We start from the raw sequence: 24,971 nt of genomic DNA, 5'->3' as shown, positions 1-24,971 counted from the left end.
TTCTGTTTAATATATACATAGATTATGCCTCCAAAGAAGAGAGCTTGCAACCGGTTTAAAAAGACAGCAACAGACTGCAGCAATTCACCACATTCCAGAAGCTACTTTGAACATAATGCAAAATGGTGCATCAACATCTTCTGCCCAATCTGTTAGAATTCTGACAAAAATGTGTAGCAACAGATCGCCAGCAATTGCTTCATCAGAAATTGCCGTCCTAGCTCCTGCGAAAAGGGATTACCCTGCTATGTATAATCAGGGCAGTGCAAAAAGTTGTTTTGCACATATCATTTGTATAGCCAATTAGACGGATGAAATTTACGTACGATTAATAATGTTACGCAAAACAGCCTTCAAACTTACCCTTTTAATTTCATCATCTTTTGAATTACGAACATATTTACATCATAAGTGTTTTTTCGTTGTAAGTCTTTCTTTTTTAGTTGATTTTCACCTAGCAAGACTTATCGTAGATGGCGTAATAAGTCACACCCGGACAACGTCGGGTTATACTGCTAGTATATATATATATTCGTTTTGGGAATGGTAAAAACTCTAAGTCGATAAAGCTATAAATAATAATGTGTAAGTACTTGATAAAAAACCCTTCAGGCAGTAAAAGTCGTAGACTGACTGTTGGATTCGTACCAACGTGTTCCGTAAACGTTACAGAATTTTTTGTCCATTTTGAAAACTTTTTCTTAACAGCGAGAATTCTATATCATTGACATCACAAGAATTTATGAACCTCGACATAACGTGAAATAATTCTTTAATATATAACATTAATTTAATATTTGTCTGTAACATCTTTGAACAATAAAACTTTTGATTCGCACAACAGTGCCAGCCTTAGCACGCTCTAACTCTCATACCAATATGACGACGAGGGTTCCGGTTCACCCGATCAACGGAACAGCCTGCTCTTGAAATTAACGTCCAAGTGGCTGAGCACTCCACAGACACGTGTACCTTTCACAAAGTTCTCATGGAGATTCAGCATGATACATAATGTGACAAGGTTGACTCTTTGAAATACAGATACTACTCATTTTTGCCAGCTGAATGGACTAGAGCAACGTGAAATAAAGTGTCTTTCTCAAGGACACAACGCGCCACCGAGAATCGAACTCGCGACCTTATGATCGTATGCCACGCGCTTTCACTAAAGTACAAATTGAAGAAGCCACTTATCCGTCATTTCCCTCTGCATCAGTATCATTATGGCCTGGTAGTTGAAGTCGGCAATGCAGATGACAACAATGACGAAGGCTTTATAATTTTTAATATATATATATCGTTTCCGTTCACTTACATAAAATACATGTCGTTTCACAAATGTTTTGACGTTTTTGATGCGTATCATTTTAAATATATTGCATACTTTCTGTTTTCTAATGTGTGTGTGTGTGTGTGTGTGTGTGTGTGTGTGTGTGTGTGTGTGTGTGTGTGTGTGTGTGTGTACATAGTTGTAGTGTTTTTAATATATATCATTTTCAATAATTTTGAACTGGGATGGAACGAATATGTTGTTTTGATTTTTAAATCATACATACATACATACATACATGCATATATATATATATATATATATATATATATATATATATATATATATATATATATATATATATGTGCATATATATATATATATATATATATATATATATATATATATATGTATATATATATATATACATGTATACATGTATTTATATATGTGTGTGTGTGTGTATGTATATATATATATATATATATATATATATATATATATATATATATATATATATATATATATATATTGTAGACTTCCCCTAGAAAAATAATATAAGTTATAGGCAAAAAATACTAAAAAATCTACTACGTTTTTAAGTTTTACTTTAAACTTTCAGTTCAATTTCACTTTAGTGGAGAGACGAATAAACGCTTATGTTGTTTAGGAGTTAGAGTTAGAGAAAGGTTGAGAGAGGGAGAGATAAAGGGGAAGAGGGAGAGAGTGTGTGGGAGAGTGAGAGGGAGAGAGGGCGTGAACTAAGGAAGGATATGGAAAGAGGAGAGAGATTGAGAAGTGTGTGTGTGTGTGTAACCACGAGGAATGAAATGGAACGAACGAGAGAGGCAGATTGAATGAAGGAATGAAATAGAAAGTGTAAGAGTATGAGAATACAATGATGGAACCAAATGAAAAAGGACGAACTCTTAACGACAGAGAATGTATACGGCATAGCGTCAAAAACTCGGAAGCAAAAGTTACAAAACTGAGAAAATAACAGATACAGAGATTCCTACCGGTGGGACATTTGCCTTACCTGGTCTAGAAACATTTTGTTGGGTCAAGGTGCCGTAGTCGCCAGTCACAAGGTTCTCATTAAACTAATTCACTTTATTTTTCTTAGTCAATAATGTACTTTTTTGTACTCAGTACTTAATAAAAGAGTTACCGGTAGATTTTTTTGTATTGAATAATTATGATGAAATATGAAAAATAAAGTTGTTGCTTTTTTTTCTTCTCCGATCACCGGTGAGGCATACGTTTTTCTGGAAAGTTATAGTGTGGCCTGAGGGAAAAGAGATTGGGAAACACTGGTCTAATGTAAAAGCAAGCGAAATCCAAGATCAAAATGTCACACGGACATAGAAATGACAAGAAAAAAAAACTAATGCAAAGAAACTTGAAACTCCCAAACTATCAACACACAGTAAAGAAAGTGAAAGTAGATTCACCCAAACAACACTTCAAACAAATGAAGAAAGGGCTGCAGTGAAGAAGCCAGAATAGAGTCCGGTTTAGAAAGATGGTACTATATGTTCAGAATATGGTTCCGGGTTCAGTCCTACTGCGTGGCACCTTGGGCAAGTGTCTTCTACTATAGCCGCAGGCCGACCAAATGGATTTGGTTCACGGAAACTGAAAGAAGCCTGTCATATATGTATGAGTGTGTGTGTGTGTGTGTGTGTGTGTGTGCGCGCGTGTGTGCGCGTGTGTTTGTGTGTGCGTGCGTGCGTGTGCGTCTTTGTATCAGTGTTTGCCTCTCCCACCGCTTGACAACCCGTGTTGGTATATTTATGTCCCTGTAATTTAGCGCTTCGGCAACAAAGACCAATAGAATAAGCACCCGGATTGAAATAAGTGCAGGGCGTAAATTCGTTTGACTAATATACCAAGGCGGTGCCCCAGCCTGGCCGCAGACTAATGACTGAAACAAGAAGATAAAAAATATATATATAAGATTCAGTTAAATGAGGTGATGCACCTAGTTAGATCGGAATAAAATGCATACACACCAATTATAGATGAATACCAACCTTGGTACAGAAGCACTGGCAGAATGATATTCGGGTAATGCATGCAGTTAAATTGGAGCCAACTGAGTTTATAATCCGCTTTTGAGCTATTCAGGCATGTACATTTTATTAAATATACAGTCTATAATATACTTTTCACATGCCCGTTAAAGCCACTCTTTTCGTTTGTGTATTTACTATACATTTTTTCATTTATTAAGTAACGAAATGCAACGCACTTTGGCTTCCCCGAATTAGGAAATGGAGTAGATAGAATCTAGGCTATATATGTTTCATAGCTAACGGAATCCCGGAAGTAGTAAATTATTCAAACGAAGAGTAGACCGCAAGTTACTCTTCAGGCCAAGGGTACCTTGATTACATGAAGTTTACATTATCGTGAGATCCCGTGTTAACTCATTGGAAATTCGCTCGATATATATATATATATATATATATATATATATATATATATATATATATATATATAAAGGATGTGTTATAACAATACTCCACATATACCAAAACAGCCATACCAACAATCCAACATACCTCCATCTTCAGCTGCCCCACAGATATCATTATGGTTTCGACACCTGGGCAGTACCATTCAATCCAGCAGTGTCAACAGCACTAAAATACGTGCTGTTTGGGAACAAACATATCAAAGAAACCAGAACTTTCAAACACATTTACCCTACGTACAACCGTATCGGTAAATAAATTCAATCAATAAATTTACGACCAACTCCTAAATACGTAACTAAACAGCGACCAACGCATGCGCAGATAAGAATACACAACACAGAAAGACAGAATGGACTAAACAGCAGGAGGATACACGTGGGATGGAAAGTCACTGGCCTTACTGACGATGGCTACGGAAATAGCTGAAACTGACCGGTCAGTCTAAGGAATTCCCAGTTCGGCGTTCGGGGCAATTGCAGCCCCTATCAGAATATGTTATGTGCTTTATAAAAGCTTTGGAACGTTTTAGCTTTTATTTCTAGCAATGTAAATGTCTTGACAACCTTCGTCGCGTTTAGTTGACGACGATATTTTCCTTTACACACACACACACACACACACACACACACACACATACACGCGCGCGCACATAGAGAGAAACGGGGGAAGGTGAAATAAGTAGGGAAGGAGAGGTTCAGTCGTAAGCTATGAAGAATAGCATATGTATAATGGCAAAGACCCTACTTATAGTGGTGATGTGCAGTGTAGATTAGAATTATCAGATAGCCAAAAGGAGTGGAGTAGTTTTTGAGGGTTGCAAACAAGGTAGAGAACGTCTTCTGATTATAGCAGTTTAGCGTTGTGATTCAAGCACGGTGTGTAGTTGGGAAGGAATTATACTCAGTAATCTTTTACTTGTTTCAGTCATTTGACAGCGGCCATGCTTGAGCATCGCCTTAAAGGGTTTTTTTAGTCGAAGAAATCGACCCCAGGACTTATTCTCTGTAAGCCTAGTACTTATTCTATCGGTCTCTTTTTGCCGAACCGTTAGCTTACAGAGATGTAAACACATCAACATCGGTTGTCAAGCGATGGTGTGTGTGTGTGTGGGGGGCAAACACAGACTAATCACCGAACCTTCCCAATCGGATCCTCATTTCGGCTAGTGGATGGCCTACCTGAACGTGCCTCGCTCTCAACCGAGGTGCGGCTGTGTTTGAAGCGGTTGTATCACTCCTTGATCAGAGATTTGTCGATGGCATCATCTCCAAAGACCTGCTGAATCTTCTGGATGGTTTTGAGCTTATGTATCACCAAGCTTTTAGCGAAATTTGATGCATATCTCTGTTCGATGTGTTTGATGTAAACGAAAATCTAACGAGCACGAACTATACATCTGTACTCTAGGCCTAACACCTGGGAACAGACGCGGCTACAGGCGCGGAAATTTTCGTGCGTGCGCGGGAAGGGTGGCATCGCCTCTTGCCCAAAGGATTTTGCCTTCACGGCATTAGTTTTAGCAAGAATAATATAAAGTCCGAGACTTTTTGAACGCACCTCACGAGTGAAAATAATGTGCAAGAAAATTATACAGAAGGATCCATCTTACTGCATTTTGATGTGTGGTAAAATCGAAATATCCTAAAGAATTTATGAACACAAGAGAAGAACACTTCATGTTGAGTGTTTAATAATTGTGCTGGGTTATGTGATGGTATTTATAGAGATTGTTTCAAGCATAGCCAAAACAGATAATTTTGGTCCTGGTATGGAGGATCAGCGTCAATAATAGACCAAATTATATCGTATGGAATACTTTTTTCTTTAAGGTAGTGTATGCGGTCGACTAGTGAAGTAGATCTACGGTGTTTTTCGTATTCAAAAGAGCTCAAATGTGCTGAGTATCGTTACTTAAAATTAACGGTTACTCCAATGCAAACCTTGATAGAGTTTTGTCTCTTAGGGACCATATTCTTATCAACGACTTTCTATCTAATATGTATGTATGTATGTGAAATATGGGATTGAAAAGGAATGTTTGTCATCGCCACCAACGGAGGAAATAAGCAAAGGAAGGAATGGGTGTTTTTGGAGGAAAAAAAATAAAAAACATGCATTTTTCATGTAAAATTTCAGCGAGCTGTTCGAAAACGTACCGCCAGTGTAGCGAACAGAGGAAGCTCGGTCTGCGATATCTGCGGGCGAGTATGTTTATCAGGGGCTGGGCTCATTTGTAACCAGAAAAGCCACAAGTGCAAGATATAAGTTGTGTGTGTGTGTGTGTGTGTGTGTGTGTGTGTGTGTGTGTGTATAAAAGCCTTCATAGCTGCAAAGAAGCACATGTCTTTGTACTGACAGGAGAGCTAACCGCCCCAGCCACCTTCATCATTTTATAATTTTCACATTACCATTTTGCTGAATCAACCATTGACCCATATGGTAAATACTATATATTGACTGGTAGGATTTAACGTAACAATCGGCGATGGAGTAGTCACCACTGAAGGGCTTTAATTTCAAGCGAAACAAGAATTCTTGTATGGTGATCCCGTTCGCTGAGGAGCCGTTAGTTCCCCGGTCAGTACATAGACATGTGCTTCTTTGGAACTAAGAGGGTTTTTACCTCTTATTTCTAGCAATGTATGTGCTACCCTGCGCCGTCAGTCACAGTTAGTGACAAATGAATTCTTCCTTTTGGGTTTTATATTGCTTATAACTGCCTTCGATATATATATATATATATATATATATATATATATATATATATATATATATATGGATCAAAACAGTTTGATTCAAATTCGTTGGTACTTTTGAGTTTCAAGCGTGATGCTAGTCGTCAGTCGCTTTGAATTTAAATGTTATTACACCGCTAACAGCATCAAATTGGTTTGCAAAATTTCGTTATGGTAACTTTAATCTCACAAATGAGCAACGCGGTCGATCAGAAACGAAGGTGGATAATGACGAACTGAAAGCCACCGTCGAGTCAGATCCATCTCAAAGTGCCTGTGAATCATCGCTGCTGTTTGGTGCTAGCAAGCAGACAATATTGGCTCACTTAGTTCAAATCGGTAAAGTGAAAAAGTTGGATAAGTGGGTTCCACATGAACTCAATGAAAATCAGAAACAGCAACGTTTTGGAAGCCTGCATTATGGTACTTTCTCGTCACAAGAATGAATCATTTTTTAACTGAATTGTAACATGTGATGAGAAATAGATCCAATACAACAACCGTAAACATTTAGCACAATGGTTGGACAAAGACGAGCCACCAAAATACAGTCCAAAAAGCAAACTTCATCAAAAGAAGCTGATTTGTGTGTGCTTGGTGGTCTGGCGCATGTGTGATCTATTATGATTTCATTAAACTTGGCTCATCAATCACGGCTGAAGTATACTGCAGCTAACTGGACCAAATGATGCAGAAACTTGACAAAGAAACAACCTAGATAGGTCAACAGATCCACTCCTATTTTACTGCAAGACAATGCCAGACCACACATCGCAAAAATGACATTGGTGAAACTACAGGAGTTGGAGTTGGAAGTTCTCCATCATCCACCATACCCACTGACTACCACTTCTTCCAGAATTTGGATACCTTTTTGATAGGAAAAAAATTTAATTCCGATGATGCTGTAAAACAGGCCTTCCAAGATTTTATTGATTCTTGATTGCCAGGTTTTTACAGTTCCGAGCTGGACAAGCTACCGCTGAAATGGCAAAAGTGTTTTGACAATATGGGTGCATACTTTGATGAATAAAATTATTTCTTGTATTTATAAAACATTAGCAAACCTCTTTTTCTTTTCTACAAATTTCATACTTGACGACCTAATATATATGAATCACGGATTTCGAACCAACAGAACGGAAAATGGACGATGAATACGATATGCACCTGCGGTCAAGAGTGTAAGAATCCGCACGGCCTAAAGATTAATTAAATTAGGCCAGATTTAAGTCTCTGGACAAAAGGAATCAAGTACAATGCACAAACTCACATCCTGGTGAGGCCCACGAGAGGTATGGACAGTTCTCACGCCACAGTGTCGTGTCCTTCAATACCCCTGTTCATTAAGACTCTATGTTGAATTGTTCACCAAATGGCCTCCACCAAACACGAGTGAGTGGCAAAAGTTTGAAGATGTGTGCTACAGACAACGTATAAATACAACACTTATAGTCGACTGATGGTTATCAAACCAATTTATCAGTTATACGTTCTCCAGATTCAGCTTCATCAAGCTCTGCAATATAAACCACCACTGGACCACGAAAATACAACAACTGAAGAAGGAAATGAAGACTCATGAAAAAGTCCTAGGGAGCCAGTAACGAGGAACACATTGTAGTGGAAATTACGAGATATCTTGAGGAAGAAACTAATCATCCTTCGCAGAACAGAAGGGCTTAAAAGACGAAGAAGAGAAAAAGCAAAATACTCGTTCATTTCCAACTCCTTTGGTTTTATCAAGAAGCTGTTTGGTAACGAGCGATGTGGCGATGTCAAATGCTCAGCAGAGGAAGTAAACCCCTTTCCCCCGTAACATCTTCGGTGACCCTGCAAGTGAACATGAACAAAACCTTTATAAGTCTAGCGACCCCAACGGCCGTGTTCAATATGAATGAGCTAAACTGAAGGCCAGCTTTTGCTCCAAGGCTCAGTGGAGTACCGTGCAGTGTATATAAACGACGTCCAAGACGCCTTTAACACATGTGGAAGATGCTGAAAGTGATCTGTTGTAGAGGAAGGGTTGCTGCCAACCAGTGGAATGCATGCTGAGGATGTCTGAATCCCTAAGGTGGGGTATTTACCCCATGAACTATGACAGTGGGGTATGATTTGAGGGAGATTTTACTGCTATCTCTAGTTCGTCAAGCGATCACACAGAGGCTCCTTCTCTACCTTGTTAATAATTCTTTCTATTATAAGCACAAAGCCTGAAATTTGCGGGGATGCGTATAGTCAATTACGTCAACCCCAAGTGGGATTTATTTTATCGACCTCGAAAGGATGAAAAACAAAGCCGACCTCGAAAGGATGAAAAACAAAGCCGACCTCGAAAGGATGAAAAACAAAGCCGACCTCGAAAGGATGAAAAACAAAGCCGACCTCAGCAGAATTTGAACTCAGAACGGGCAGACAGACGAAATGCCGCTAAGTATTTTACTCTGCGCACTTACGATTCGGCTAACTCGTCGCCTTCTACCCTTCACAAATACTATTAACTGCCTTGTTAATAATACTTGTTATTTATTAACCTCGAAGATACTCTCGATAGAGAACAACTATGATTGAAAGAGTTCCTTCAGTCTTTTTAGGCCTACGTAAGATTACACTATCTAATGAGTGGTGTCCTTATTCTAAGATAGTAGGGTATATTTCGGGGTCAGAGCTGAACTACTATTATTAGCACACCTAGCGACTACGCCGATGCTTCCTGATCAAGCAGACCTATGATTAAAGCGTTCCAACCATGACCATTTCATCTTATTGTTAGATATTGAGTCGAGGACTATCTAATGTGTTTTCAACCATTTTTTTTTAAAGGTGATAGGATGTTTGAGAGCGACCACACAGCGGTTTCCTCTTGTTAGTGGTTATTGGAATTGTTGTTACCGGTGACAATGCTGTGCGCTAGCAGCTTTTGTTGGCACTCCGTCGCTTACGACGTCGAGGGTTCCAGTCGAACCGATCAACGGAACAGCCTGCTCGTGAAATTAACGTGCAAGTGGCTTAATGTAGTTCTCGGGGATATTCAGTGTGACACAGTGTGACAAGGCTGGAAGAAACAGGAACAAAGAGTGAGAGAAAGAGTACAGCAGGGTTCGCCACCATCCCCTGCCGGAGCCTCGTGGAACTTTAGGTGCTTTCGCTCAATAAACACTCACAACGTCCGGTCTGAGAATCGAAACCGCGATCCTATGACCGCGAGTCCGCTGCCCTAACCACTAGGCCATTGCGCCTCCACGCGCTATCAGCAATAAGTATTAAAATAAAGTTTTATCTGTCGAATTGGTTTTTTTCTCTCGCTAATTTAATCTTTTATGTTTTTAATTTTTTCCTTTTCCTTTTTTTAATCACTTTACTTTTTCATACATTTGTTGTTTTCAATCGTTGTCTAAGTTGATAGGTCAGGTCTTTCCCCGAGTTATTTTTCAGTGTTGAGCCGCAGCTTGGTAACTTTTTTCGCAGAAGAAAAATTGAACTGATACTAAATTAATTTATTCTTTAAATAACAGAATTAATGTTAAATAAAGCTTATCTTAACAAACTGTCCAATTATGTTGGTCTCTCTGAGATATAACAGTTTCCAGGGAGGCAACTCTAGAAACTCTAAGCTGAGTTAATTTGGTCGAATAGCAACCAAATTCCCACAAATACCGTCTTTAAAACTTAATGACACATAGGATGATAGATGAGGTCATGGTTGAAAAGTCTTTGATCATAAATCTGATCATTTAGGCCTAAATAATAACGTCAATTCATACTTTGTAAGTATTTCGACTCCACTCAGAGTTACATCCTTTTTCAGAGAACTCAAGTTAGTTGGATTTGAAATTTAGAAATGAAGTCATTTAGTCTGGCACAATGTGCTTTCTCTAATAAATGCATTTCACTTATGAAAGGGAATCAATATCATCTTCAGATTACTACTTAATAATTATTCTGGAAGATTTTTCTGATATCCGTCTTCATCACCCATTAGACTTGAGCAGGTTGTGGATGCAGAGTCCTCAAACACACCATTCAGAAGGTTCTTTCAAAAGCAACTGTCTGCAAATGTTTTGGCTGGACCCTCTAACGAGAACAACTGAGGTTAAGGATATTATCCAATCATCTTACTTATGGTCTATCCGTCAGTCACGTTTTGCTTGGCCTTGCCAGTAAAATCTATCCTCCAATTCTTTCAAGAAAGATAAAGTATACTTCTAGTATTAAACAATTAAAGCAGGAGTGAGTAAAGGAATCAGCAAGAAATAGCATCCAAAGGCAGCGAGCTGGCAGAAACGTCAGCACGCCAGGCGAAATGCTTAGAGGAATTTCATTTGCCGTTACGTTCTGAGTTCAAATTCTGCCGAGGTCGACTTTGCTTTTCATCCTTTCGGGGGTCGATAAATTAAGCACCACTTATGCACTGGGGGGGGGGTCGATGTAATCAACTTAATCTGTTTGTCTGGCCCCTCTATGTTTAGCCCTTTGTGGGAAATAAAGAAATAAGAAACAGCATCCAAATTTCCCTCAAATCACACGGTCCCTTTCAGTGCCAATCCATCTAAAGCTGCTCCAAATGAAAAGTTCAAATTTAGATTCAAAGCTTGGAATAAAATCTTATTACATGAAAAATATCAAATTTCAATAAGTAAACATTTGTTATATTTACTAAGAAATATGTCACAAAAACCTCAATTCCCTGTGCTTCAAGACTGTGACCATGCTGGAGCATCACCTTGAAGAAATTTAGTTGAATGAATCAACTACAGTACTTATTCTGTCAAATATTTTTGTCGAACTGCTAAGTTACAAGATGTAAACATGTCAACACCTGTTTTCAAGAGGTGATGGGGGACAAATAGAGACTCAAAGACACATGTACATCTACCAAATCCACTCACAAAGCTTTGGTTGGCCCAAAGCAATGGTAGAGGTGTCACACAAGGTGCCATGCAGTGGGACTGAACCTAGAACCATGTGGTTGGGAAGCGAACTTCTTACCGCACAGCCATGCCTGCATATATAATATCATATAAAGAAACAATAAAAAAGAGTAAGTATAACAACATGTCTACCATAAGCACAAGTAGTGTACAACTCCTTATTTTCACCCCATCCACATAATTCTTGACCATTTTCTTTCTATCAACTATAGGAGGATGGAAGCAAAGTTGACTGCTAAAGACCATAATGGAACATAATTAAATACTGCAAAGCATTTTTCTATTGCTCTCCTGTTTATGCCATCCACTGTCCTAATAATGCTTCCGACTGTAGGCCCAAGATCTGAAATTTTGGAGAGGGGTGATTACATTGACTGGTACTTGCTTTATTGACCTCAAAAGGATGAAAGGCAAAATTCAGTGGAATTGGAATGCTGAATGTAGAAATTGATGAAATGCTGCTAATCAGTTTGGTGTGCTAATGATTCTTCAGGTTTGCCACCTTTCCACTGCCCTAATAATGGTAATATATACTTTTGAACATAAGCAGAAGACCACAAACTTGAAGGAACAAACATTTGATTATACTGGCCCTAAAGAATGACACTTTACTTTATTATGCTACCGCCACAAAAAGATGAAAGGCAAAGCTAATAGCAAATACATAGGCATGTATACCTTATTGTGTATATACCACATATCTTAGTGTTAAATCTTGGTACTAAATTTTTTCCCTACATAGTTTTAGCTTTGCTCCATGTATAAAATGCACCTGTTTTTTCAGTTAGAATCAAGTTTAAAGTTGTGTGACTTATACACAAGTAAAATATAGTATCTGTATGTATGTATATATACATACAGTGTGTATACCTGTATTATACATGTGTATGTACAGTGTATCGAACTATAGCTAAATATGCTGACAAATCTTACCTGTCAATTCAAGAAAATTCTTTAGATTGGTAGAATCAGTAAAAAATATCACCTAAAAAACAATCCAAAAGAACTTGTGTTATTTTGTTACCTTCCTTTATATTCTGAGTTCAAATCCATGCATAGTATAACTTTGCTTTTCATATCCCTGAGGGCAATAAAGCATAGAAATGACCTTATCTTTAAATTTGATGCCCCAGTATGACCACAACCTAATGACTCAAAACCCAATGAAAAACAGCAACATAAAAAAAAATTTACATCATTCAATATTTTCCTTTTTATTTCACAAGACAAACATTACAAAAAGATGACTAACAAAATGAGATTTTAGAATCAAAAAATGTACAAAAAAAAAAAATCCCTCAACTGAATTATTTTGGTTGAGAGAAATTTAAATATCAGAAAAAACTTTATCTGTTGTATTTCATTTTATTGCTTAAAAAACAAAAGTCAAAATAAATTTTTTTTTTTTTTTTTTCAAATCTCTGTTCCCATTCTTTCTGAAGAAATTCAGTTTGAAAGAATTACTGGTAGTAACAACTACCAAGAAACACACAGTAATCATTGATATAACAATGTTGATACCAATCAGTACTAGTGGCAATCTATATCAAAATATTATTGGTCATGGCAATGAGTACCAAGTTCTTTTGTTTGTTTGTTTTGTTTTACACCACTTTAGTACCTAATGAAGAAGTATTAGATTTGTTATCTTAGAACTGATGAGCAATACCTAATTACTGGTACCAACCAGAATCAAATGATGCACACATGAAATAATGGTGCTTTTAAAAATCTTCCTGTTTGGTGATATACAGCTTCCTGTGTAACTGAAGATACTGGAACACTGGTCGGGGAGGAGGGGTGGGGAGTAGTAATAGGTGTGTGTGTCCAAACTTACATTAGAAAGAGTGATCTAGCAAAACTGGACTGCAGTTCAAGTTAGTATTTCCGAAAAAAAAAAATTTTAGAAAAACGTTTAATAAAAAAGACCCTAAAGAAACAGTTGCTGCTTTGGTATAGAAAGTTCCTTCTCAGGTGGAAACGGACTACAAACTGAATATGTGGGTTGTGTTAGTGCTAGTCCTGATATCTGTTAACTTATTATCACAATAAGTCTGGAAGCAATGGTTTGAGTAGTAGTAGTAGTAGTAGTAGAAGTGTTGTTAGTGATATTTCTGATACAACTGTTCACTTATCACAATAAGTCTGGAAGCTGTGGGTGACCAAAGTTAATAATACAAACAGACAAATTAACAATATAACAATGTAACAACAAAACAAAACTGTCATATTTCTTCTCTCTCTCTTTCTTTCTCTCTCTCTCTCTCTCTCTATCTCTCTTTCTCAATTGGTGGATGCTGCGGTGTATGTTTATGGAACAATCATCTCTCACAGAGACAAGGTTTATATTCAAAGCAAGAAGAACTGAAATATTAAAAAAAAAAAAATATTTACACATTTATACATATATATATAAATAAATGTGTATGTGTGTGTGAGTCTTAACAGAAAAATAATGAAACATGGAAAGAACTACAGAGTGTGTGTAATACAGAAGTAAAAAATGAAGAGCTTGAGCAAAAAGGCATGGTTGGTGGGGATGGACTTAAAGGTGACTGGGTACAAGAGCAAATGGATTACATGGGGGTGGGTAAATGGAGTTGAGAACAAATGGAGTAGAGTGAAAAAGGTTAAGCACAAAGGAATTATGGAATGAAAGTATTACACAACAACAAAATAAACAATGCAGTAAAATGCCCTACAATCAATTACACATGACCATAGAAACAACCCCACATCTAGTGTGTGAAGCAGAATACACACTGCATTTGGCTTAGTGCTTAGAGCATCAGGCTCAGTTTGATTCCCAGACTGGGTTGTGTTGTGTTCTTGAGCAAGACACTTTATTTCATATTGCTCCAGTTCACTCAGCTGTAGAAATGAGTTATGTCCACTGGTGCCAAGCAGCATCAGCCTTTGCTGGCCTTCCATAAACAAGTTTTGCCCAGACTTGTGCTTCAGAAGATAACTTTCTAAGTGCAATCCCATGGTCATTCATAGCTGAAGAGTGTCTTTATCCTACGATATTGTCACAGCTCTAGCTATGTCTACCAGTTCTACAGGTTGCTTCTTAAGGAGAAGTGTAATGCAATACAGAGTGAGAGGAGACTGAACTCACACTTAGCATTTTACACTTACTTGAACCACACAGTGAAACTCCCACCAATCATTTCAAACAGCCGCCTCTTAAGAAGGAGTGTGATGCAATACATACTGAAGAGCAGAAATGGAACTGAAACCCAGTTGTTTACTCTTCCATGAACTAAACAGTTAAAGTTTCTATCATTTATTTTTATCTAGGTAATTGACAAGTCAACACACTTGCCAATACAGTAAAGTCTAACATATGAAATATTATTAAAAATTATAGGTGCACGCTAGGCTATGTGATTAAAGAAACTAGCTTTGCAACGACATGGTTTCAAATTTAGTCCTACTGCACAAAATCTCGGGCAAAGTGTTTTCTACAAAAGCCCTGCGTTGGCCAATATCTTGTGAGTGAATTTGGTGGCCAGAAACTGTATGGAAGCTTTGCATGCATGTAAGTGTGTGTATAGGCGGATTAATAAATTCAAAAACATCTGTCAAAAGGGACGTTCACAGTGAATATTATTACTTTGATACTTGAAAGTTTTAGAGGGAAAACTAAAAGTAGAAATATTATGCATAGCCCTTCATTGGATAGTGGAAGTTCACAGAAAAGGAAGAAGGAAGAAGAGAGAGGAACAGATAATCAGATGAAAAACACGTTGCTAGCTAAATGCTCAAAAAAATAACTGAGCAGAAGTTGGAGAGAGATAAAAAAAAAAAAAGGTAGTTTTTGAAGGCAGAAAAGTGCATAATTGGTCTGCTGTGTGTGTGTGTGCGCTACACATCTCGCTTTACAAGTAGTGTTGATTTGTTTACGTTTACGTAACTTAGCGGTTCGGCAAAAGAAATCTATAGAACAAATACCAGACTGTAATTTAAGAATATAAAATAAATGCTGGTGTCGATCGTTCGACTGGGCAAAGGAAAAGCAATTTAATAATAATAAAGAAAATCTCCCTCTGAAAGGCGTTAAAAAAAATTTGTGGGGTGAAAAAAGCAACTAGGGGAGGTAACTCTCACCAGAACAGTTACGTTTGGCAAAAACATTTTTTTTTTAGATTTTTAAACACTCGGAGGAAATTGGAAATATTTGTTTACTAATTGCATGGGTAATCTCAGCTGATCGAGATTTCCTTATGTGAGACTCTACCTAATTTGTATTTAGCATTTCTCTACCGCTATATTGTTGACAATGAACTTAATTGATTCTTGATTTCAAAAGTTAACTTTGCTATTCTAGCAGCTACACTCATTATAAAACAACAGTAAGTGTGCATATATAACTGTGCATGTCTACATATCCTTTAACCTATATTTTACTTGTTTCATGTATTTGCTGTGGCCATACTGAAGCACTGCCTTGAAGGGTTCAGTTTAACAAATCAACTCCTGGACTTATTGTTTAAGTCCGGTACTTACTCTATAGGTCACTTTTGTTGAACCACCAAGTTATGGAGATGTAAACCAACCAACACTGATTATCAAGTGGCTGTGGGAGACAGACACAAACACACATAAACGTATATACAATGGGTTTCTGCACATTGTATATACAATGGAAGCCCATTGTATATATTTTCAGAAAAGGCAAGATGAAGTCTATTTTCCGCCTACCAAATTCACTTACATTAGTTGCCTCCAGGGCTATAGTAGAAGACACTTGCAGAAGTGCTGTGCAGTGGGACTGAACCTGGAACCATGTGGTTGCAAAGTGAGCTTCTTAATCACACAGCCATACCCGAGAAGGGCAGCACACATCATTCTTTACAGGACCTCCAAAACCAGAGGGAAGAGAGCAGGAGGAAAGTGGTTCCAAACTAGAGACCTGGCTCATATATTTGCAAAAAAGTAGGTTCCACTAAAAACGCCCAAGTGCCAAGTAATGGTTTTAAACTGAGCAACATGACTATGTACATAAATTGTGCCAGAGCCTTATCTATGAAGCAAGAATGTAAACCAAATATAGGTAATTATGGGCCAAAATTCTCTGTACTTACTCTGAGCTATTTTTTAGAGACTGCCTTTGCTGTGCTACTAGGAATGCTGTTGGTCGGAGGATTTGTAGTGGAGGTGGTAACGTCTGTGCTGGTGGTAGTAGTTGTAGTATTAGCAGCTGTGGTTGTCTCGTTAAGCTGGGATTCAAAAATATAGAACTGCTTTTGTAGCTGTAAAATCTGGTCCTTGAGTTTAACTTCTGTGGAGTTCAAATCCTACAGAAATAAAGAAATAAATGATAAAATAAAATCAAAAGTAAACAAATGCTATATAAAATGCGAATACTTCATCATTTTCAAGAGGATCATTGGTGAACAAACAACAAAGCTCAATGAGGATGCTCAATTTGCAACAAAACACAACTTAAATCTCTTAATAATACCTGACGTCTTTGAAAAGTAATTCTTTTACTTATTGACGTTCTAAGATGTTATGTCCAAGAATAAGATCATCAAGGATGGGCCACTTTTGATTATAAGGATACTCTTCTAACATACTTCTTACACATACTTCAAACAGACATCATAGAGAAAAACTTTCAATGTGGATTATCTTTCTACCCACAGACCTGACTGAATAGAAGTATTGCATCTATGACCACAAATTCCAATGTGTCTAACCATTTATCAAGGTATGGTAGGGAGATGTGATTTGAAGAAGATTTGTTCCTAGCAGGTCAAGGTGTTTTCAGAGAACCACAGTCATGGGCTCAGGTTTTCTTTTTAAGCACAAATCAGCCCTGATCAAGCAGTTATATCAACAACATTCCAGTCATGACCTATCTGAGACAAATGTATCTAGGACTACATTATCCAGTCCTCTACAATATTTAATTTCTTGCCCCTTAACATTCTGAACCCAAATGAATCACTGTTCACATGTCCATTTTCAATAAAATTAAGGCCAGTTATTATTTAGTTCCACATTTGTTTGTTGTTGGCACTCCGTCACTTACGACGTCGAGGGCTCCAGTTGGTCTGATCAACGAAACAGCCTGCTCGTGAAATTAACATGCAAGTGGCTGAGCACTCCACAGACACGTGTACCCTTAACGTAGTTCTCGGGGATATTCAGCGTGACACAGTGTGACAAGGCTGACCCTTTGAATTACAGGCACAACAGAAACAGGAAGAAAGAGTGAGAGAAAGTTGTGGTAGAAGAGTATAGCAGGGTTCGCCACCATCCCTTGCCGGAGCCTCGTGGAGCTTTTAGGAGTTTTCGCTCAATAAACACTCACAATGCCCGGTCTGGGAATCGAAACTGCGATCCTATGACCGCGAGTCCGCTGCCCTAACCACTGGGCCATTGCACCTCCACAGTTCCACATTAGTTCTGGTTAAAGTTTTTCTAGTGATGGCTGTCAGGTTTTTCCTATCTTAGATTGCATTATCAAATATGCCTTTCATTTTAGAGCATAATTTAAGGAAGATATGGATGCTGATTCTAGCAGGTTGAGTGACCAAAAGAGGATGTAACTTTTTGAATCCTTTTATTCTTCTAGCAATTCGAATTTTGGTACCAACTAATTTTAATGTGGGAAGAAGTGTTGTATTTTCAGAAAAGGCAAGATGACTTATACATCAAGACAACTTTTGAGAACCAAAAATTCTATGTTAAATGCAGCAGGACTTGGAAAGACAGAGATGATGTCTGAATGTTTACAGTACATGTTTATATTATATGCTATGTCAACTTGTATGCTGGAAAATATGGTACTGAAGTATGATGGGTTTCACAAATAAGATGACAAAGGATTATGACAAGTGGCAAGGAATATTACTGAAACATACATGTCCAACTCCTACCAGCACAGAAAAGGGGACATAAAATATGATGAAGTCCTGATTGCTTATCAAGCTTTCAGAGCAAGATTCTACACTACTGTTTTCGTGCAGGCCATAGCAGCAGCTGTATCATCTCAAAAACAAAGTCCAGTATATAATTTACCGATCAGTCTTCTCTTTTAGCCTCCAAATCTTTGTAAAAGATTTAACTATTAAGCCCCGAATAAAATATGGAAACAAACAGAAATTTAATATGTATTAACATAACAATGTAACAAACTAATATTTATTCATATTTCCAGAATAAATATAAAAATCGAAGACAAAAACAGTGCATGTTACTAACTTCTTGGAATTGGGTAGTTAATCTGGTAAAATCATATGTAAAGTTATCAGCATGTCCCTTCTCAATTTGAAGTTGTTTAATCTCTGCTCTCTGTAAATGACATGTTAAAAGAGATAAACATAAGATATAGTTTGTGTACACACACATCTTACTGATAGTGGTAAGATTTTATATTTCAGTCTATCATGAAATCTAAGTATTAGCAGTAACAAAGAAATACACAATTCGAAATTCGACTCAGTAACCTATCTGCTTCACCTATACACACACACACACACATGCAAACTTATATACAAATATATAGTCATACACACATAGTATATAGAAACTAACGTACATAAATATTTCAATACAGATTATACAAATTAAGAGCTGAAAAATAAACAAACAACTCCCACCTCTCCTAAAAAAATACTCCCAACCTCTCACACAGGAAAGTATCTTCATTTTCTTAATATTTCATTTGTCCAAAGATTTCTACCCAGGATTAAAACACTGGTCATTATGAAACATTGCACCTTCCAATTCCCAGAATAAATGTTTTCTCTACAAGTAACTTGTATCAAGTTCTCTGCCTTAAGGACAGTGGTGTGTGCAAGTTTGAGTATAGTACAAGAATGTACGTCTGTTTGCCATTTCTAAGGTAAAGCAGACTGCATATCCTGTTTAACTCATATAATGCATATGTGTATATATCACATGAAACATTCTTCTGATCACTGTAAGACGTAAAAGACAACCACACAATACAGTACCAGTGTTAGCTGTACTTCAAAAGTTATCACTGTGTGTAATAGTTATTTATTAATAAGGTTGTCCAACATGGTTGCAGTAATAGTAGTTTCAATAGCAGCAACTGTTGTTGCTGTTTAGGTCCAAGCTGGCCCTCATCTAGTAGGCTTATTATGTTCAAAGGCATTTAGCTGTGATCATTGCCTTTCTCCTCCACTTTTAAGGTATTAGTGTGTTCCAGACTACGTTATTGCAATACAGAAAGACTGTGTAATACAAGCGCGTTTTCAAAACGAAAAAATTAAGAATTACCTCCCTTCCAATGGCTATTTTTGCTCCGACACTAGTATATAGTACGGCAATAAAGGAGAGCAACATGGTTGACTAAAACTGAAAGCCTGGCTTCTTTAAATACAAAGCCACATATAGAGAAACAGACTTTGGTCAAATACATTTCATTGACCAGTGGGTAACTCTAGCAAGACTTCAACCCATATGTATGTATGTGTGTGTCATATTTCCCCCTCCATTGCTTGACAGTGGGCATTGTTTTATTTATGCCTTGTAACTTAGCAGTTAGGCAAAAGTGACCAATAGAATAGGTACTAGACTAAAAAATAAGTACAGGGGTTGATTTGTCTGACTAAACCCTTCGAGGCGGTGTTCCAGCATGGCTGCAAACCAATGACTGAAACATATGATATAACTAGCTACAGCGAGATATTTAAGAGCAACTACATTACATTTTATCTTTCTAAATATCAACATGGAAACAAGATATTAACATAACTATAGATATAATAGTGCATAGATATAAAATATAATATATGGACAATGGCTACAATATTACAAGGGCATAAGATATAACATGTTGACAGAAATAAATTGAAGGAAAATAACAATAATATTTACATTTGTTAAAAGACAGACAATATAAATATCCTACTCACCAGTTCTTTCATACTTGCAGTGATATTCTCAAAGTTGGCAGTATCAACCAGGAAATCTTTCTCTACTTGGGTTTTGAGTGCTGCTAAGTCACTTCCTTGGCTTCTCAGACTCTGGAAAAAAAGAACAAGGATTACCCAGGATTTTATCAATCATACAAACTAGAACGGTTTTCATTATACATTATTGAATTTCAGTCTTTCCTTTGTGGAGCAGTTTAATGTTTTAATATTTCCCTTTGGATACATGACTAAACCACATTTTTATGACCAATCAATGTGTACAAACAGAAGAAAAAAAGTACACGATACACATTACAGAGTTTGATTATTTGATCAAAGTTAAGTAATCAAGTTTTGGTTAAAGGGTAAAGGGTAAAAAACCCCTTCGGTCATGGTGTAACATTGAACCATTGTGCAGGAAGTTCTATGCTGCTTTCTACATATGGCTTTACCCACAAAAACACTGTAAAAAACCACTCATACATAAAAAGAGTCAAGGGAAGACAGTCAAAGAAAGAGAGGGGATTATCACTTGGTAATCATAGTAATCAACAAATAAGAAATAACTCAATGTAAAAAATTGGAGTATTGCATAATTTGATTCATTCACATTCTCACAACATAGCCACAATGTTTCAACAAAGCATGTATCTGCTGAGCTTCATCAGAGAAGAAATATTCTTTCTCTGAAGAAATATAGTAGATACCTTGCTGAAACATCATAGCCTAGTCTTAAAAACAAGACCATTCATACAAGAAAGGACTCATTACATTGTAACGTACAGATATATTAATCACAGAACATCAAACAATTGCACAAATGTTTTGCAAGCAGTAAATCAAATCCTACTCATTTCTTATCAAGGAGTAAATGACACACAAGCACACATGCATGCTTTTAATCTAATGTTATTTCAATTGCATACACTGTGTTTTTTCTACAGCTTGACAAGCTCCTACAATACCAGTGAATGTCTTATTCACTGTCACCTACATATCAAAGCATGAATTTCATTTAAGCGAACGACAAATGGGACCATGCCATTGACAAGCCTCAAGAAAAGCAAAAATGCACGTGTTGTTCCTGAGAGTCACTGTAATGATGTTTGTCTCACTCTGATATATATTATGATTTTAACACAAGTTAATGAAATAGTTTTTCTCAGACAATTCCACAGATTCATGCTTTTTAACAGTGTGCATAGATTTAGTATAATACATACACACACACACACACACACACACACACACACATAACCTCTATTTATGGAGTCACCACAAACCACACTATTTTCTATTTAATTCCCAATATTTTTCATTAACTTATTCAATGAATATGAGTTTCATATGACAAATAAAACCATAATTAACATTTAGACGAAATAGCGTTTATTTTTTTAGCTATTCTTTCCCTTAAGTCATGTCGTAAATAATGTTGTTTGCTGAATATGTATTTCTTTTTACCAACAGTATGCCTCTTTTCTCTCTCATTTTTTTTGTTACCTTCTCTTTCTTTTCACTCCTTTTAACAAGCCCCTCATACTACACTCTTCTCTTTCAGTTTCTGAATACTTTCCATGACATCAGTTGCATCAGTATCACTTGTCTGAGATGGCTTGTAGAGGTCATGTGCACTGCCCTTCCTCCTTTGACTAACTTGTAAATTGCATACACACATACACGTGCACACATAGACACAAGTAACCATATGCTTAATCTAGACATACAGATTTGATTTTACATAATGATGCATATTTAATACCATTATTCAAATCACTTACTAATCCAGTAGCAATAAAAATAAATCCATATAACATTCATTTTCATTTACACATGTACACCCACATTACATAAGTCTGGGATTATACTTCACAAAGATTATTTACTTCTTATAAATTAATATCATGTTTTGTAGTAAGAGGCAGTCAAATGGCAGAACCATCAGAGCATTGGACAGAATGTTGATATTTGTTCTAAATCTCTGAACTCAAATCCTCCCGAAGTCAGCTTCCTTTTTCATTCCTATCATCTTCATCATGAGCATCATTTTAAACACCCACTTTTCCATGCTTGCTTAATTCAGGTAGAATTTGTTGAGGCAGATTCTTTTATGGCTGGATACCCTTCCTGTCACCAACCCTCACTTGCTTCCAAGCAAGGTAATTCAGAACAAAGAAGCAGAACAAATTTTTTTGAGAAGCTGGAGGATTCTGCAAGCAATCCCTCAATCCAATGGCGGGACAGTTTTTTTCATAGAAGATTGTCAACAAATGGTGTTTCTCTGAGTTTCTGTCAAACAAGTTCATACACAAGGCTTTGTTTGACTTAAAGCTGTAGCAGAAAACACTTGCCTAAAGTGTCACACAGTGACTAAGCCCCAAACCACATGATTGGGAAGCAAACTTTAACCACAACCTGTGTCTTCTATGGGATCGATAAAGTATCAATCAAGTACTAAATTAATTTCTCTTCCTGTTGGAAATGGTTACATTGTGCCATTGGAAGGTTCATGGATGACCAGTCAGAGTTAGCAATCTCTTATCATACAAACTCTAAACTGTAACCGTAACCATCCAAGGCTGGAATGACATGCAGTACGGTATTTGTTATATAATCAGAACATTGTATAAGAATCCATATTACATAATAAAATAATCTAGAATTTTTTTCCTTGCTTTGGTTTTAAGTAAAGGCAGGCCCCATAGTCTTGAAAAGCCTTCTTGAGACTAATTAGACTGAATTGTTGTTTGTCTGTGACTTCAGGAAAATGTGCAGGGAGGAAATTCCAGATGATCAATATTCTGTGATAGGATTAGTGCGAGGTCAGGGTGTACACAAAAGGGATAACAAGGAGGAGAGATGAGCAAGTCAAGAGTGACAAACTGGAAATCATATGAGACCAGCCAGCCAGCACTGGAGAGCAGAGGCCATTGTAGTAGTAGTAGTAGTAGAAAAGGCAGAGAGAACACAGTGTGTTTGTAGATTAATGTTATATACTATATATGTGCAGGCATAGCTGTGTGGTATTTTTTATGCACCCACTTCATATTACTGTTCCAATGCAATGTTAACTCAACAATCAAAATATCTTTTTTATCAAGTGGGACCATACTACATGGTAAGGGTATCGTTTCATTATTGCCATAAAGCTTAAGAACATTAGTGCTTTCTTCAAATCCACCTACACCTTCTGGACATTAATACCATGCAAATGTTTGGGTTTTAACTTTATTTATACCCTTATGTTGTCCTTTCTCTCTGTCCTTGTGGAAAAAACAACAAGGTGTAATTTGGTGAGGTTATTGCACTGATGCTACTGGTTGTTGTTTTAGAGCAAAATGAAATACCATGATATCAGTCATACTTGCATCATAATGCAGTATATCACATATGTTATACAATACTTAAGGATATCTGTGCTGGTGCCATATAAAAAGCACTCATGTTGGTGCCATGTAAAAGCACTTGTGCCGGTGGCACATTGAAAGCACCCAGCACACACTGTTAAATGTTTGGCATTAGGAAGGGCATCCATGGAAACCAAGCCAAGACTAGAACCTGGTGCAGCTCTCTGGCTTGCCAGCTTCAATCAAACCACCCAACCCATACTAGCATGAAAAATGGACGTTAAAGGATGATGATCATCATCATCTAATAAATACAAATAAAATTATTTCATAACTACAAATACATGCATAAATTCATTAGCAATTAAAAATAGAAAAACAAGTAGACAGAATAGGGAAAGAGGAGTATACAGAGATGGGAAAATGGGCTGATTACATAGACAAGTAAATTGATGGTTTACCTTTGACATAGTCTCTACTTCAGTTGGCAATGACTCAAGAGAAGGAGCTTTGGCAAGACTTTTTTGTAAACTGGCTGAATTTTCTTTGAGAGTGGCAATCTATAAATGAAAAGGGATAATTTTCAGTGGTGACACCAGGTGATGAATTGTTGTAACATGACTGACAAAACAGAAGTGCAACTTTTGCACACAAATAGTAGATGAAGTACTGAGATGACAAGCGATAACACCACCAAACAACCAATGGTGGTAACACTGCCTCCTAAAAAGTAAAAATCATAGAACCATTCCATATTCTAAAATATTATTTTTAAACCAAGTAAGGATATAGATGCACACAGCATTTGAAAGAGAATGAAAAAGGGACAAACTACTAATTTATGTTTGATAACTTCACAAATAAAATATCCTATATTTCAGATTGGTATAAAAATAAAGGACGAAAGAGAATCTTCACATCATTTTTTTCTTCTTTTTCTTGCCTGATTTAATCACTGCAGTTTAACTAACTACATTAAAAATACGGTGATCTGCAATATTTGTCTTGGGCAAATTTCTTTTCCACCTCAGGTGATAGACTTGATCCTTTGCTCAGTTTAATAACATGTATGACTCTTGAGTGCCTTTAGTGGCAGCCTCTTTGTTGCATGCAATCAGATCAAAACCTCTGTTCTAAAGATTATTCCATGTTTTGCTGTGTTGCTTCTTACAGTTGCAACCAATGTGAAACATGGTTTCTCTCTCCCACTTCATCACTAGTCACAAAAAAAGTTTGTGGGGGCAGCCCTTTCTTTGCTGACTTAAAAAAAAAAAAAAAGGTGGGGGTGGGGTCCGTGATTAAGAAACT

The 24,971-nt window shown here is 37.0% G+C and overlaps 1 protein-coding gene and 1 long non-coding RNA gene across 5 annotated transcripts in view; both read right to left on the bottom strand.

The window, feature by feature from the left end:
* The window catches only part of LOC149134404 (uncharacterized), a 46,214-nt gene extending 33,810 nt beyond the window's left edge, over positions 1-12,404 (bottom strand). Inside the window, exon 1 of the long non-coding RNA XR_016242896.1 lies at positions 12,353-12,404. This is a non-coding gene — a long non-coding RNA (uncharacterized LOC149134404). The remainder of the gene's footprint in view (positions 1-12,352) is intronic.
* A 204-nt stretch (positions 12,405-12,608) lies between these two features.
* The window catches only part of LOC106884104 (EF-hand calcium-binding domain-containing protein 14), a 102,469-nt gene continuing 90,106 nt past the window's right edge, over positions 12,609-24,971 (bottom strand). For 2 of the 4 annotated variants that reach the window (XM_014935325.3, XM_014935323.3), the window contains exons 4-8: positions 24,125-24,223; positions 20,317-20,427; positions 18,635-18,724; positions 16,507-16,719; positions 12,609-13,783 (exon numbers count right to left, since the gene is read on the bottom strand). In XM_014935325.3, the coding sequence (XP_014790811.1) occupies positions 16,513-16,719; positions 18,635-18,724; positions 20,317-20,427; positions 24,125-24,223 (507 nt within the window). In that variant the 3' untranslated portion in view covers positions 12,609-13,783; positions 16,507-16,512. The remainder of the gene's footprint in view (positions 13,784-16,506; positions 16,720-18,634; positions 18,725-20,316; positions 20,428-24,124; positions 24,224-24,971) is intronic. The other 2 variants (XM_089356463.1, XM_014935324.3) reach the window with 1 other exon arrangement.

This window comes from Octopus bimaculoides, chromosome 8 (assembly GCF_046866305.1).
Source record: "Octopus bimaculoides isolate indiv1 chromosome 8, ASM4686630v1, whole genome shotgun sequence".
Taxonomy (NCBI): Eukaryota; Metazoa; Mollusca; class Cephalopoda; order Octopoda; family Octopodidae; genus Octopus; species Octopus bimaculoides.
Note: the sequence above shows the minus strand (reverse complement) of the source record. Positions and strands in the feature narration are given on the sequence as shown.